The sequence below is a fragment of the Lemur catta genome, chromosome 2 (assembly GCF_020740605.2).
Source record: "Lemur catta isolate mLemCat1 chromosome 2, mLemCat1.pri, whole genome shotgun sequence".
In the NCBI taxonomy this organism is placed as follows: domain Eukaryota; kingdom Metazoa; phylum Chordata; class Mammalia; order Primates; family Lemuridae; genus Lemur; species Lemur catta.
Window position 1 is genome coordinate 14,052,782 of NC_059129.1, and position 16,264 is coordinate 14,069,045.

A 16,264-nucleotide genomic window follows, 5' to 3' on the forward strand; every position below is an offset into this window, starting at 1 on the left:
AAGTATTTATTGTATGTTGATATCTTTGTTTTAGATGCTGTAAAAGACACAAGAATATAATTGAGTACAAAAGCATCAGAAATTATTAAAATTAAGGCCAAGTGGCTATCAGGGTAAATAGTTCCAGATTATTATCAGTGGCTTTTTAAGATAAAAGCAAGTTCAAAATCTGTCATTTGGGGTACAGTTAAGTGGTCTGGTTTTTACCCACTTTTGCCTTCTTTGTATTAAAATTGTTTCTGAAAAACATAAATTCCCTATCAGTCACACTCTGTATTCCCATTACTTCATTTTGTATGTCTGATTTATCTTCATTGGCAGAGTTTGGTTTTTCTCTCATTTCCTTCTCTCCCTTGTCTGTTTCTAGCCTGTCTTTTTCAAGTAATGCACTCTCAATGCATAGTACTCCATGGTATACATTTAAAAAAGAGAAAAAAGAAAGAAAACTCTCAGTGCAACATTCAAAGCAAAAGTAGGGCTGAAAGGGGGCAAAAAATTGTAATGTGAACAACTAGCCAAAGAGTGAATCTCGGTTATTTTTTTTAAGTAGGGCTCTTGAAGTTGGGGGGGGGGAGGGGAAATTAGATCTCTAGACTTATTTTAAAAAAAGAGAGAGAGAGAAAAACTAAAGAAAAAAATGAGGTATTTAAGTGAAGTTCTCTACTATGTTCAGACATTCTGATATTAGGTTCCTCTACTGCATTTTCTAAAAGATGAGAAAATCTTTATAGAAAGTAAGAGTCTTGATGATTTGAATGATGTTACTATTTTGAGAATAAGATTTGTGAGGCCTGCAAGACCCCAGGGACATCTTTAGATAATCACATTGAAGGAGGTCTCTGAAGGCTTTACAGTGCAGTCATAGGAGAGATTTGGTAAGCGTGTACATATTATTGTAAGTATAGCAAACCTGCACCTGGTGATGCACAGAAATTGGGTGATTTCAAGATAAATGCTTGTATGATCACAGATTTGCAAACCACTGCCTAATCAGCCTTTGACACCAGTTGATCTTTGCCCTTTTCAACTTGGGCATAGTCTTCTAGCCAGAATGCATCTGAGGCTGAGGAAGCCGAGGAGGAGGAGCTCTCATTGTCTTGCTTCACCATGGTCCAGTATGGAGAAGGGGCTCTCACTTCTTTCTTCTGATCTCCATGAATTATCACATCACAGTTAATGTCTTTTCCTACACTGATAGTCTGGTTCTTCTTTTTATATCCGTGCCATTCTCTGGAGATGGATATTGGTCTCCTTGCAGAGGGTTGCCCAGTTGACTGTGAATAATTATAGTGTTTAAGTCTTTTATCTAAAACTACATCTTCATTGTCATCACTGCTGGTTAAAGATTCACCTTTTGCCTGCCCAGTTTTCTTTGGTGTGCTGAAATGAAAAGAATAGTGAATGAAATAATGGATTCTTAATGTCTTGAACATTTATGATCCCCTAACAAGATGTCTTACAACTTACTTTGGCTAATAAAAGATACAATTTAGCCTGAACACTACCTTTCTGTGTCGTTGAAGTCTTTCTGTTTTTAAAAGTACCTTTAATTTTTTTTTTCTATTCCTAAACAGAAATCAAATTCCACCTTAAATTATTTCACACTACTTTAAAAAGCTTTGCACAGACTTATGCCAAACTACTGACCAGAATGTTAAGAGGCATTAAACGGTGGGTTAATTTCACTGCAGCCAGAGTGACAGGTTCAACCTGGCCTTCTCCTCCTGAGAACTCTGTTCTCTTGGATCACATGGTAACAACAGAGAACATTACTGATTTCCAGGGGACTCAGGAAATAGTGGGCCCTGGGCACCTTTAACATGCCAGCCATCCATAAGTCTTTCAGTCTTTTATTCTCCCGACACTGCCACACAGAGCATCATTCTTTGCCTCTCTTTTGGGTTTACAGATGTGAATTTGAAGAGCACCCTTCTACGCAGATGTCTTTTGTCATCCACTATTCCATTTCTCTGTTGTCATCCAAAAGCTTTAAAGGCTTGCTTTGTTACTTTCCCCAACTATTGGCTTTCTTGATTATTGAAACTTGGATGATGCTCTCTGAACTTTTCTAATGCCTACAGTACTTGTGCTCAGTGTTATTAATACTTTCCGGAACAAATGCTGTCACCTGCCTGCCTCCATCCTGGCTAGTGCCCAGTAGAACCAAAACCAGATCTTTCTCATTACAAACCTCTGGTACATTCTCACCCCCTGACCTGTCAGACTTGCTAGTGTTATCACTAATACCCTTGGCATTCTGCCTGTTTGATTTGCTTCCAAGAATTTGAACAGCTTTCCCTAAAGTTTATCTCTTCTAGTAATAAACGATTGATACTGAGTCATTTTTACTGAGAGCCACTAGTCTTAAATTGTGTGATTTTCTTTATCCTTGATTTTTGGGCTGTGCAAAGAGATTCAGAAAATCTCAGGAGGGGAACAGTTTGCCTTCACACACATCCAGGTCTTCCTGAACAGCATATGGATGAAAAAAAAATGCAAATTACTTTTTTTTCAGACTGCAAGGGGTCTCCTTGTATATCAGGTAACCATAAAAGACAGGTAGTAGGGGTAGCTCTTATTGAATTGGCATTAGGTAATAAAGCCACAAGCCAGCAGAGGTCAGAGTTGACTAGAAACAAAAGTTTTTATACCACTAGACCTACCTAGAGCATTGTATGGAATATTCTCTGCAGTGTGCACAAAGTGCCGTTTTCCCTTGAAGAAGGTCATACTGACTTTGTAAAAAAAACCTTTTCCTTTCCCTTCTTCCCTTTCCCTGTCACCTTCCACGTATGTTACCAAAGTGCCTTAGATAGAAGTACTTTGCTTAATTAAGAAAGGGATTCAGAACATGCGTGTTACTGTTCCTTAATTCTGTGGGTTTAGCCTCATACTGAAGTTGTGCTATTCTCTCTGTGTGTATCTTTTTGCTTTTGAGTGGTCAGTCTGCCGTCTTTAATATTCCTTTAATATTCTGAATCTCAAACTCCTCTGTCTAATGAAAATGCTTAGAACATGGTTATTCTATAATCAAATGGTTAAGAGCTCAGGCTTTAGAGCTGTGCTCTCCAAAACAGGGGCTGTTAAGTTTAAATTGATTAAACTGGAATAACATTTAACACTCCTCCGTTGCGGTCCCGACATTTCAACATGTGGCTAGTGGCTATCATACGGGACAACGCAGATGTAGAACATCGCCACCACCACAGGAAGTTCTTACTGAGCATCGCTGCTCTAGGGACAGGCCTGTGCCATTTAGCCCTGTGCTGCCTGCAAGTTTACACTCTCCTCTCTGGGCTTCCGCTTCCTTGTCTGTATTGTAAAGTGTTTGTTGCAGTCCCCGCCACATGTAAGCAATGAATATGTGTTCACTATTATCGTTAGTAGTTTTTAATCAAGTTAGGATAGCGTTGGTCACTGGGGGAAAAAATTTCCTCAGTCTGATCTGAAGGAGACAGCTGATACCCAGGCTCTAGCCCACGCTCACCACGTGGGAATGCAGGCCCATCTTCTGATTTTTCAGGAGAAACCAGACATCCATCTGGGTTCTTCCCCTGAAATCTTAGATTTGTAAAGTTGGCAACTAATACAAGTGTTTTTCATTTATAAAGTTCTGAAATATACAGAAAAGTACGAAAAACAGTTTAATGAAAACAATGATAAACACCTTGGTCACCACCACCCAGGTCAAGAAATAGACTGTTAACTGGCCCCTGGTCCACGTGTATCATCCTTGTTCTCTACGGGTGACTGCTCTTACGGGTTTTTAAAATTCTGTGGCAGCTGAGCAGGGCACATCTGTGGGCCACATCAATCCACTGGGCCACAAGTTTGAGTCTCTGAAGTAAGTTTATGTAATACGGGCCGTTTTCTAGTCTTTGTCAAGTCCCTAGATATTCTAGTGCATCCCAATAAGCAAATGTGCACAACTAGAGCAATAGTGCTCAGAAATCCTGAAAACATTATTAAGAGCCACTCTTGCATCAGAGCACTGAATTTGTCACTGTAAGAAAAGGATCTCAAATTCTACATGCTCTCATGTTCTATGGAACATTTCCTCATATATCTGATCCTCAGAAGAGTCCTTGTTATTTCTGCATTACATATAAAGAAGCAGCTGAGATTCAAAGCTGGATTTCAGTTTTTCATTCACTCTTGCAATAAATGAGCCATCAACCACATGAAAATTCTATGAGAGTTTTAGCTAAACAAGACAGACTAAGTCCCTGCGCTCATAGAATTTACATTCTCCCAGGAAAACGGTAAACAATTGATTACACAGATAATTTAATTAAAATTGGGGTAAATGTGAAGGAGATACACAGAGTGCTGAGAGCATATGACAGGTGGGCCTGTTTTCAGGAAAGCCTCTTGGAGAAAGTGCATTGTGAACCTTCAAGGATGAGTACTGAGGGGCAGAGTTCTAAGCATGTTTCAAATGGAGAAAAGGAAGTTCAAAGGCCCTGGGGTGACAAGCAACACAAGGCAGAAAGCTGAAAGCTACAGTGGGCTGGAGAGGGATGGAGAGAGCAGTATGAGATGAAGCTGGAATGGTATGCAGAGGCCAGCAGCACCATGGAGAGAAGTTGTAGGCCAATGCAAAGATTCTGGCATTTATCCTAAGAACAAAAGAAGGTCTTTTATTTTATGCAGGAACATGCCATGATGAGATTTGCTTTGTAAAAGGATCATCCTGTGTGGAGAATAAAAAAGGGGCAAGAGTGGATGTGGGGAGAGACCAAATGGTGGCTTTGACTGGAGCAGTGAAAATGGCCAGGGAGAGAAGTGGACACTTGTGAGACGACAGAAGGTAAAACGACAAGGCTTGGTGATTGGTGGAGGGGTGGAGGAGAGAGAGAGAAATCATGCACAAGCCCTACATTTCTGGCTTGTTCAGTAGGGCCACTGGAAGTTGGATCACTGGTGAGCTCGCTTTTGATTTTAAGCATAATGAGTTTGAGGTGTTTATGATACAACCATATGGAGATGTCAAGTGGGTGTTTAAATATACAAGTTTGGGCTGGGCACAGTGGCTCACACCTGTAATCCCAGCACTTTGGAAGACCAAGGCGGGAGGATCCTTGAGCCCAGGAGTTCACGGTTACGGTGACCTATTATTGCGCCACTGCGCTCCAGCCTGGCTGAGACAGCAAGACCTTGTCTCTAAAAAAAAATAAAATAAATATGCAAGTTTGGAGATAACACAACTTGGATGTGATTAGTGTATCGATAGTTTATAGGCACCACAGACATCAAGAAGGTTGCCTAGGAGATTGAGAGAAGAGAGCTGAGGGAACTAAACCTTGAGGAACCCCAAAGTTGGGTAAAAGGAGACCAAGAGGAAATGACCAGAGATAACAGGAGAGTCAGGGGAGCGTGGCATCACAGAAGCCTGGGGAAGACAGTATTTCAAGACGAGTCGGGGTGGGAAGTTGTAAAGTGTCTAAGGCCGCTCGGAAGCCAAGTAAGATCAAGACACAAGGGTCTACTGGGATCGGCAGTATGAAGGCTGTGGATGGCCCTGGGAAAAGGCCTCTCGGCAAAGAGGTGAAAGCAAAGCCCAGACTGAGCTGGGTTGAGGAGTGTCTGGGAAACGCTGATGTGTTCTGAGGAGACAGAGATGTCTAATCCAGCTCTTCCAACAAGCTGGGAGGGGAAGCGAGGGACAGGGCAGTGCCTGGAGCGGGCAGGGAGAGGGAGTGGAGTTAAGGGAGGGTTTGCTAAGATGGGAGAGGCTTTAAAAGGCTTAAAGGTTATTGGGAAGGACCCAGAAAGAAAAAAGTTGAATATGCAAAAGACAAAAGAGGAAATAGGATTCACAACTAACGTTTTAATGGCTGACTTGGGGAAGAGGGGCACAATGCAGGTAGGTGTGGGGACAGAGTTCCTGGTGGGGGACTTGTTTAACTCCAAGTTGCTTTTATCATGCTGCCTCATATTAGGTCCCACAGATTGTCCTTTCCAAAAACCAGCAAATTATTCCAGCAGTGTCACCAACCCTTCCTACCATGGTCCTTACCGTTAGATAATTCTCACATTAAACCAGGACCCTGTACCTCGTAGACCCCTGGGGTTCTGTATCGTAACAAAGAATTCCTAAAATGAACTACTTACTGTGGTACTGGGAATTTGGTCTCAGGGATTAAATCGTATATTTCTTGCCAATCTTGGGGTATGTCAATAAAATCTCGGTAAACCTTGATTTGTAGCACTGTTCCTATGGTGATATGATGCAAAAGCTTTAAAAATTCTCGTAGAGTATATCCTAACACATTGGCATGGCCAACACTGATCAGAACATCACCTGAAGAGTGAAAAAAAAAAATGATCAGAACTAAGATAATGGTTGAAAGGGGCCATATTGATCTTTGGCTTTACTGTGAAGTATTTTATGGGTTCATATTCTTGGTTAATTTTGAACCAAAACCAGGCATCAACCTTTATTTAATAAAGATGTTCATCTCCGTAATATGAGTGGCCTGTGCACAATGAAGAATGCATGCAAGATGTTTCTTAATAGCAGTGTGATGGTAGACGTTATGTTTTTGAGACATTTCCAAAGTTCTTGGTGTGACAGAGGCTAAAAACCACTTATAATCTGAACTATCCTGGATAGAATGGATTTGACAGCTAGGTTCCCAACTTTAGAGCAATGTAGGACAGAGAGGGACCAGCTCTGATACAACACTGGGCTTAAATCAGGAATTGCACTGCTCCCCAAAAAAGCCTCCAAGGATGCCAAGGACAAATTTCCATAGTTGTAAATCCTACCAGAAACAAAAGTTCCCAGAATTCAAGAAAATGAATGCTTAGAAGGGTGGTAAAGAACCTTCTACTTTGGTTTTAAGAAGTAGCTGGGGGTAAAAAAAAATCCACCAAGTATCTAAAGCTAACTTCAGAATGAAACAAGGCTACCTGCAGATTGTGCGGCATGAAACAGCTGCTCATCCTAGGGAGGTTAATTACAATGGCAAAAAAAACCAAAAAAACCCTCACTAGAGGAGCTTACTTGCCTACTATTAAAAGGAGTGTTTATAGCTGAAAGCTATGGCTTGGCATTCTGCTTAATTATGTTGTAATAGGGTGACTTTTATCAAGAGGGCAGAAAATAAACAGCTTAATTCCCTGACCGTTCTGGCTGTAAACCAAACGTGTCAGTGTATGAATGTGATTACTCCAGCAATAGATATTAACATTGCCCTTCACAGGGCCAGGCGCAGTGGCTCACGCCTATAATCCCAGCACTCTGGGAGGCTGAGGCGGGAGGATCTCTTGAGCTCAGGAGTTGTGAGAGTGGCCTGAGCAAGAGCGAGAGCCCGTCTCTACTAAAAATAGAAAAATTAGCCAGGCATGGTGACGCAGACCTGTAGTCCCAGCTACTCCGGAGGCTGAGGCAGGATTGCTTGAGCCTAGGAGTTTGAGGTTATAGTGAACTATGACGAAACCACTGCACTCAGGGTGACAGAGTGAGACTCTTGTCTCAAAAAAAAAAAAATTTCCCTTCATAGAGATACACCAATTTTGTATTTATGAACACCAACCTCATTACACATTTGTTTTCTGTTTTAAGGGGCTGTAGGAATGACATTATGTGAACTTTGTCTCGATTATGTATATTAAATCAACCTTGCAGCAGCCAAGCTGCTGCTGAAAAACAGATTTTATTTATTTTTCTTCATCTCTCCCAATGAAGGTGTAAGATCCCTAAGTTCCCTGTGGGTGGGGACCACATCTGCCTGGCTCACCACTCACTGCACCCTCAGTGCCGAGCTGCGTGCCTGCGTGCAGGCAATGCTTATTGGATGCATGTGGCCTAGGAAGGGCAGTAGCCAGTACATGACTTGTATTTACTGTCAAAGCCACATTCATTTCTTAAGACTTTTTGGATATTAGAGTCTGTTGAAGCCATACTGACCAAAAGAAATTTGAAGTTTAGCTAGAATACGCTAACACTAAACTAAATTAGGAAATCAAGAGGAAACCCTATCAGGAAATACCAAAGGGGAGAAATTTAAAGCACATGGATAAGAAATAATGGGAAGCAGTGGGGTCAAAGAAATGGCAAGTTTCTATGATTATCACCTCCCAAAATCTCAGACTCGTCAAAAATGACTGAATTACAGAGACTTTGAAGGAGTGGACTTGTCACAAAGAGACGTGGAGCTCTGGACTTCTGTATTAACATCTCATCTCTAGTTATTAGGCAATTGGCTAGAAAGGCGTGGGCTTTCTAAGCAGACATGGGTTCAAATCCTACTCTGAGCCCAGACTTAGTTTTGTAATTTGAAAAACAAGTTAATTCATCTCTCAGCGCCTCTATATTTCATTATCTATATTTCAGGAGTGTTGCAAACATTAAATTAGATAATAGATGTAAAAACATCTTGCACAGTGGCTGGGACAAATACTCATTTATTATTCATTTATTAAGCACAAACATAATAAATGTACCAGTACTGTAGGTAAGTCCTGGATTTTTTTTTTTTTTTTTTTTTTTTTGAGACAGGGCCTCCTCTCTTACCTGGGCTAAAGTGCAGTAGCATCATCATAGCTCATTGCAACCTCAAACTCCCAGGCTCAAGCAATCCTGCCTCAGCCTTCCAAGTAGCTGGGCCTACAGGTGCATGCCACCATGCCTGGCTAATTATCCTATTTTTAGTAGAGACGGGGTCTCGCTCTTGCTCAGGCTGGTCTGAACCCCTAGCCTGAAGCAGTCCTCCCACTTTGGCTTCCCAAAGTGATGGGATTACAGGTGCAAACCACCGCACCCAGCCTTAAGTCCTGGATTTAAAAGATTAATTCGAGACTGCCTCTGACTTCAGAGAGCCCACTAACTGTGGCTCCAACGTGAGATTCTGTGGCACAGGCATGAAGGCATACTCCCGTCTCACTAGAGCACCTGCGATTGTGTACCTGGATCATCCACCAGCATCTGTCATCTGACCCCAGAGAAGCTGAGGAAAAGAAGCAGAAAAGCCCATGGGATCTGTCCTGGAGTTCTCTTGGTCTAGGAAGTCCAGAACTCTCCTTTTGGCAATCTGTTTTCCCAGCACCAAGTAATGATATGTGGGGGAAACACTTTGAATTTTCAGGTAAGGTAAACTGTTCCATAAAAGTGTAATTTATCAACTTTCTTCTTTAATCTATTGCTTCCAACCTAGCTGCAAATTAGAATCACATAAGAAGCTTTTAAAACATGAGCTGCCCTATCCCAATCCCAGAACAATTGAATCAGAACCTCTGGGGACATGGGGCCCAGGTGTCTTAGTTTTAAAAGCTCCCCAGGTGATTCTAATAGGTAACCAAGGTTGCAAACCAGTGGTTTAATCCACTGGGACTCCTATATCACAGTCATCTTTTATATTAAAAAAAAAGACACAAGTCTAGAGAATCTGTAAGTAATAACAGCCTAAGAGAAATTACTGCCAATAATTCTATAGCTTTTTAAACTTTAGTTTTAAAAGTACTTTCATGAAAATTATTTCACCAAATTCTAGAACATCTGACAAAGATGGGATTATCCCAGTTCGGAGATGCAATCACTGAGGCCTAAAGGTTAAGTGACTTTGCCCAAGGTCAGAGAGCTAGAAAGTGGCAGGGCAGGGGCCTGAATTCAGGCCAGCTAACACAAAACGGTTTTTCCTTCTCACCACTTCACCATCCATTGTGCCTTCCCCACTCAGAGCACAGCCCTAGGCTCAGGCCAGGAACTCGGAAAACACATGTAGAACTGGATGGAAAATTCACTCACCCAAAGAGAGGCAGGGTGGTATTGGTAAAGACGCCGGGCTCTGGAGTCTGACAGAGAGGGTTCAAATCCCAGCTCCTCAGTGTGACCGTGGACAAGTTACTAAATACCTGATTCCTTGTCTGTAAGATGGTTTAATGCAGACTCTCCCTCAGAGGTTGTGAAAGTGCAATGAGATCATGCATCTAAATGTCAGCAGTGATTAATACTGCCTCCAAAAGAAAAAAATCTGCATGCACAGAGAGCCATAAGCTCCGGAGTCACCGTGCCTGTGTTTGTATAACACACACAACGTGCAGGTGAACCTGGACGAGGAACTTAATCTCACTGAACCTCAGTTTGCTCACCTGTAAAAGGGGATGATAATAACATTGCTACCTGAGGGGTTATTATAAGAATTAAGTGAATTAATACACCCAATAGGGAGAGTTATGTAAATGATAGCAATTGGCTGGCCCATAGAAAGTTCTCAACCAGTGTCATCATGTCCTTATGGTTACACTGAAACCTCGTGACTGAAGTCTCCCTGAAGGCAGATGGGAGGGAGGCATGCGGAGAGCACAGTCACCTGGCTGGAGTTTCCCGTCCTTGGCTGCAGCCCCCTTCTTGATGAGATGAGTGATCTGGAGGTAGGGCCCGTGCTGGATGAGGATCAGGCCTAATCCCAGGCTGCCCACGGTGAGTTTGGTCTGCTGCGTTTTGCTCAAGTTGTGCACAGATGCCTTGACCTTGAGGGTGACTTGTCTTTCTGATAGAAAGAGGGGAGCTTGTTTCAGTCCTTCACCAAGACAGCAGCACGGCAGTAGTCAACGGGGTTCTGAAGCCAGAACCCTGGGGCATTTATTTAACCTCCCTATTCCTCAGTTTCCTCATCAGTAAAATGAGGATAAGAAGTGTCCACCTCAGAGGGCTGTTCTGGGAATTAAATGGGACCATTAAAGGGCTATTGCAGTCCAGCAAGGTGTCTCACGCCTGTAATCCTAGCACTCTGGGAGGCCCAGGCAGGAGGATCGCTCAAGGTCAGGAGTTCAAGACCAGCCTGAGCAACAGCGAGACTCTGTCTCTACTAAAAATAGAAAAATTAGCCAGGCATCAGAGCACGTCCCTGTAGTCCCAGCGACTCAAAAGATGGAAGCAGGAGGATCGCTTGGGCCCAGGAGTTTGAGGTTGCAGTGAACTATAATGACCCACTGCACTCCAGCCCAAGTGACAGAGTGAGATTCTGTCTCAAAAAAAAAAAAAAGAGGAAAGAAATGAAATGAAGGGGTCCGGAAGTTTAACTTGGCTTTAAAAAAAAATGAAATGGCCATGGCATGTGTCATGGCAGTGACAGTGGAGGTGCACAGCAGATGGAACCAAACAGCACTTGGGAGGACACCTGAAGGCTCTGGGCACAGTGGGTAGTTGTAGGAGTTGAAACATGTTTTCTGTAGAACCAAATCTCACAAGGAAAGTTTCAAGGACTGAGGAGTGATTTAAAACAACAAGTTATTTTCCAGAGAGGGAGCTTCTAGGAGAATCCTTTTCAGTACACAGGAAGCGTCTGGGGAGATCACACCTTGCCAGCATTTCACACACAACTCTTTTCCATAAGGACAAGTGACAATTTGACAACTACAACTTGCCAAGCCCACATGACTGTGGTGTTTTTAGAGCCATTGCTGAGTAAGGGACTCCCCCAGATCCCGGCCCCCGGCTGTGGGGAGCTGGCGGGACTTAGGGCCCTTTCCTCAAAGCAAAGGTCTTAGCCCAGCTCCAACCCTCGCCTTCCCCCAAACCACAGATGCTCCCTGTCTGGAAAATAAAACAACGTAGTATGAGAAAGATACTATGGTCAGGGACCCTTCAGGGTTCTGGGAGGAGCTGGGGCAGGGCATGCCCTTCTGGAGCACCTGGTTCCTGAGCATACTGGGAAGTCACATTTTAGGCAGGGTCTGACTGGTTCCAGCCCCAACTTGGAGATTCAGTGTGCTCATGATGTCACCTCCTGGGAAGGCCAGTTTCGAAAATAAGCGGGCTTAAGTGGAGGAAGCCAAACCCAAAAGGCTCCTAGTACTATGTGAATCCATTTTCATGACCTTCTCTATGGAAAAGGCAAAACTATAAAAGCCGACGGGGAGTGTGTGAAAAGCTGGGGTGGGGGAAGTGTTGGCTGCAACGGGGCAGCGGCAAGGTGATTTGGGGGCGTGAACTGTTTCCTATCCATTGCGGTAGTGGTTCCACGTGGTTGTATGCGTGTCACAACTCGTACAGCTGTGCTCTAAAAGCACAGGGAGTGGAGGTGGATCTTACTGTATGGAAATTAGACCTTGATAAACAAACGATGGCAAGAGGTCACCTCCCAGGCAAAGAGTGTGACGTTGCCATTTTACAGAGGAGGAAGAGGGAGGAAGGCTTTGTCCCCAGGGCATCGCCCTCTCCCCACTCCCCAGTTACCATTTCTGGTTTTGCGGGTGGACCTCTCCATGGCCCCGGAAGTGCGGGCGGCTCCGGAGGGCCTCTCCGAGCCCAGGCTGGAGTCGGTCCAATTCCCAACGGTTTGGAGCCCTGGAGGCGCCCGAGCCCTGAGCTGACCGCAGGGACGAGGGGACCGTGGGCTGCGCGCCTCGGGACGGCCGCCAGGGGGCGCTGCGCCGCCGTCGCCCGGAACTGGGCAACAGCGAGGTCAGCGCGGGGCCCCCGAGCACCCTGGAAAACGCGGCGTGGGGGTTGCACTGCAGTGCAGTGTGTGCAGACATCGGTGGGAAAGAAGAAAAGTTCCGTGGGGACTTGCGCGGTGCCCGACTCACAGCGGGTTCTTCGTTCATTCATTCTCGGCGAACCATGGAAATGGGGAGGGGGAAAGGGGATCTGAAAGACGTGAGGCGGTGGGCAGAGGAAGATCACAGGAGATGCTCGATGAGTCCTAGGAGAGGAATACCTGGGACCCGGGTATCCCCTGCTGTGCTCCTAATAGTGGTATTTTAAAAATATTGTTACACCAGCCGCTTTGGAACTGCACTTTTTTTCATGGATGTTTTGAATGAGAAAAGGCTCAAGGGTGGCCTGAAAAAAAAATGAGTCACTATTAGGAGAGGCACTATTAATGCTTCCTTCTTTTCTCCAAAGTAATCCTTCCTTCCACACACATTCACTCACACAACCAGTATTTACAGGAAGCCGCTCTAGGGTTTGTGCTGATGCCAGGGACACCACAGTAGACAAGACAAACAACGGCTCTATCCTCTTGGAACTTAGATTTAAAGAACAGATGAAATGGACGATTTTAGGAAAATATAAATCATCAAAATTAAATTCTAGAAGAAAGAGAAAACAACATAATGAGGTAGATCTTGTTGGCATCCCCACTCTGATGCAACTGAGAGGCTGAACACCTGGCCCAGGGCAATCATCCCTTCCACAAGTGGAAACCAAGCACCTATTAGGTGTCGGGCACTGTGCAAAGTTCCCAGCTTATTATTCTGTTTCTGTGGCTTTGCCCAGACAATAAACCAGGGTCGATTTCTCATTGGGTAAATCCTGTGTCACAGAGGCTTATACAAAGGGCTACTCTCAACCTCAAAGAGTCTCCTGCCAGTGGTTTATTGTTTTAGATCATCTGTTTCCTCTTCCTGGTCTGGCAGGGTCTACCCGGATACCAACTTAATTCTGTCATAAACACATCCTTTTCCTCCATTCTCCTATCAGTAGGAGAGGGGGAATAAAGTTTGTGGGAATAAAGCCCATCAGCATTGGAGGTCCTGTGTTGGGAGCATATCAGTGCCGGGCATGCAGAGGGTCCCTCAGCCTTCCCTCCATGCCAGGCTGAAAAAGCCATGCTGGCTGGTAGAATTGCAAGATACAAACTGTCCTGGATGCTGTGCTGTGCTGCTAAGATCCCCTTAAGGGCTGAAGGACTTATACCTCCCACCCCTAAACCCCACCCCCTGCTGCTAGCTGAAGAGAGCCCCTTGCCCAAGATCACACCTTCCCTGGGCAGCTAGCATCCAATGACTGGTCCGTGCAGGGCCATCCAGCTTCACAGCTCCCCACAGGGTCCACTGAGGCCCTGCCATGGCTGTACTTCAGCCTAACTTTGCCCTCTGCCCTGTCCTGCTTCCTTCCCTCTCCCCATCAGTGTTGGGTTCCAAAAGCATTCCCCTGATAAACTCCCTGCAGCTCAGAATCTGCTTCCTAGAAAACCCAGCCCACAACAGCTGGTGCCAATGATTTGAAAGAGTGGATGCTAAGATGGGACTCTGGAGCTGGATCACCCAATGCTCAGATAATAATGAGGACCCTATCCCTGGTAGAGGAGGAGCATAGGTAGCCTCTGGCGGAGGGAAACTCTAAGATTGCTAAATTTTCTACTAGAAGTAAATGGGATGGCAAACCAGGGGAAGGAAGCCAGCTGCAAATACATACAGGGGCGGGGAGGAATGTTTGGCACCCATGTGATCCGTTTGGGTGTCTTTTAGTACTCCTTTGTCCTGTTTTTACAGCAAATGGACAAATACAGCAGCCACAATCTGAGAAGTACATGGCAACCAGGGGCTCAAACTCTTCAGGCATGCGGGTCTAGGCCATCCCACCGCATATGCCACCTAGACCGTCAGAGGTGCTGGCAGAGGGTGAGAGGAATCCTGGATGGATAGGAGAAGAGAGAAAAAATGAGTATGTTGTTTATGCCTCAGGATGAGCTTCAGCAGTAGCAGGAGCTGTGGTTTGTCCCACTAACCTTCCTCTGTAAGTTTCCCACAGGAAAAGATGCCCCCCAGGGTCCTGAAGGTGCCACACTCTGAAGAAGCGGATGATCTGCACAGCACCATGGTGCCATGCTGCAAATGCTGCACTGCGCTGCCTAGGTCCTCCTTCAGGACTATTCCCCAGCTACTGGAGGGTTGTAGGTTGGCAGATCTCAGCTGTCAGCCAGCCCTCTTGAGGAATTGTCTTTGTCTGAAGAGAGCTGCCTTCCCCAAGGTCACGCCCCATTCCTGAGGTAGCTAGCATTCAATGAAGGGATGTAAAGGCTTTACCCCTTTCCCCAACTCAGAGCAACTCAGGGTGGCCATCCCAGCTTCAGAGCTCCCCTTGGGGTCTGCCAAAGCCTTCTGTGCCTGCATCCCAGCCTGACTTCTCTCTCTGCCCAATCCTGCGTTCCTTCCCTTCCCCCACAGGAGTTGATCCTGAGAGTCTCTCTAACAAATTTCCTGTACACTAATCGATAGTCTCTTGTCTCCAAGTCAGCTCAAAGGGAACGGATCGGAGACAAACTGAGATTTAAGCCCCAGCCACAAATGGCTAACCTCTGGGTTTAGCTCCTTTGTCTTCTCTAACCCCAGAAACCCCAGGTACACACGTGTGGTACAACCACCACACTCTTGGCCCATGTGATAAACTTGACCCCCAGGGAGGTAGTATGTTCTTTATCCTGTCAGGCCAAAGATACTCCTTAAAGAGAAGCGTGATCTTACAGTCCCTTCCATACCCTTCCCCGAAGTCCCATCTGGATTCAGCCTCTTCTGGCCAAGGCTTACCATCCATCACGATGAAACATGCCATGTTCACGGCCCTTTAACAGCTGCAGAATGGCTATTTATGACTTTAGGCTGCCAGCATAGTTCCCTCCTGGGGGCCTTCTATGTTCTTCTGGGTCCCCAAGGACTTTCTGCCATAAGGAGCCTCATGCTCATCTCTGAAAAGTTCCAGCTGCTTTGTTTAGGGGTGGATCAGAGGTTGGGATGCTTCTATTACAGAGACAGGGTGACTCTGGGAGTTTGTTACGTCAGATAGGGGAAAGAGGCCCAGAGAGGTGACATGACTTTCTCAAGGTCAAGTCAGTAGCAGGCAGGTACTAGTACATAGTTTTGTATTATTTTTGCTCCAGCACACCGCTTTTCTCCCAAACCCTTAGGATCTGCCTCTACTGAAATCTAGACTGGGATATAGAAGAGAAGGGAACTGATCTGTCTTGTAGATCACAGAGACTGGGAACTTTGAAACACCAGGTAAGTTGGAAGGCAAGAATAAGATATGGGGCTAAAAACAAGAATTAATGAGAAATCTGTAAATAGTGTATTTGGCCCCTGCCAACCCCACCCCTATCCTGGTTGGTAGGAAGGGATGAGATAGGTGACTACTATGTGTAGTGATGTGCAGCCATTAATTTGATAAAATTGTTTTAAATTCCTTTAACTCAACACTAATTGTTTTTGTTCTTTAATCTAAGATCCAGAACCATTTGTGGAGGGACAGACACAGGAGGGGCTGGGAAGGACTGCCTGGGGAAAAGGAAGAATTTATATGTGTATTTTTTAAACACAAGAATCAAATCATCATCATTCCACTGAGCTGGAGTTAGAATAGGTACAAACTGTTCTAACATTTGACCCTAGGCTTTTCATCAGTTGGCCAGTAGTGAACATCAGTGGATATTATTTGGGAATTTAGTCCTGTGTAGTTAGGGTTTCTTCTATTAGTGAACAATGAAAACAGCAGACAAGAAGCCAAGAATATGACTTTATTGAACTTCTCCAG

The 16,264-nt window shown here is 44.8% G+C and overlaps 1 protein-coding gene across 1 annotated transcript; it reads right to left on the reverse strand.

Annotated features, from left to right (window-relative positions):
* Positions 1 to 943: 943 nt before the first annotated feature.
* PDZD9 (PDZ domain containing 9) lies at positions 944 to 12,159 on the reverse strand. The gene is made up of 4 exons (XM_045542128.1): positions 12,087 to 12,159; positions 10,317 to 10,496; positions 6,115 to 6,304; positions 944 to 1,380 (listed from the first exon to the last, which is right to left on the reverse strand). Exons 1-4 carry the CDS (start codon positions 12,157 to 12,159, stop codon positions 987 to 989), a joined length of 837 nt encoding a protein of 278 aa, XP_045398084.1. The 3' UTR covers positions 944 to 986.
* Positions 12,160 to 16,264: the final 4,105 nt, after the last annotated feature.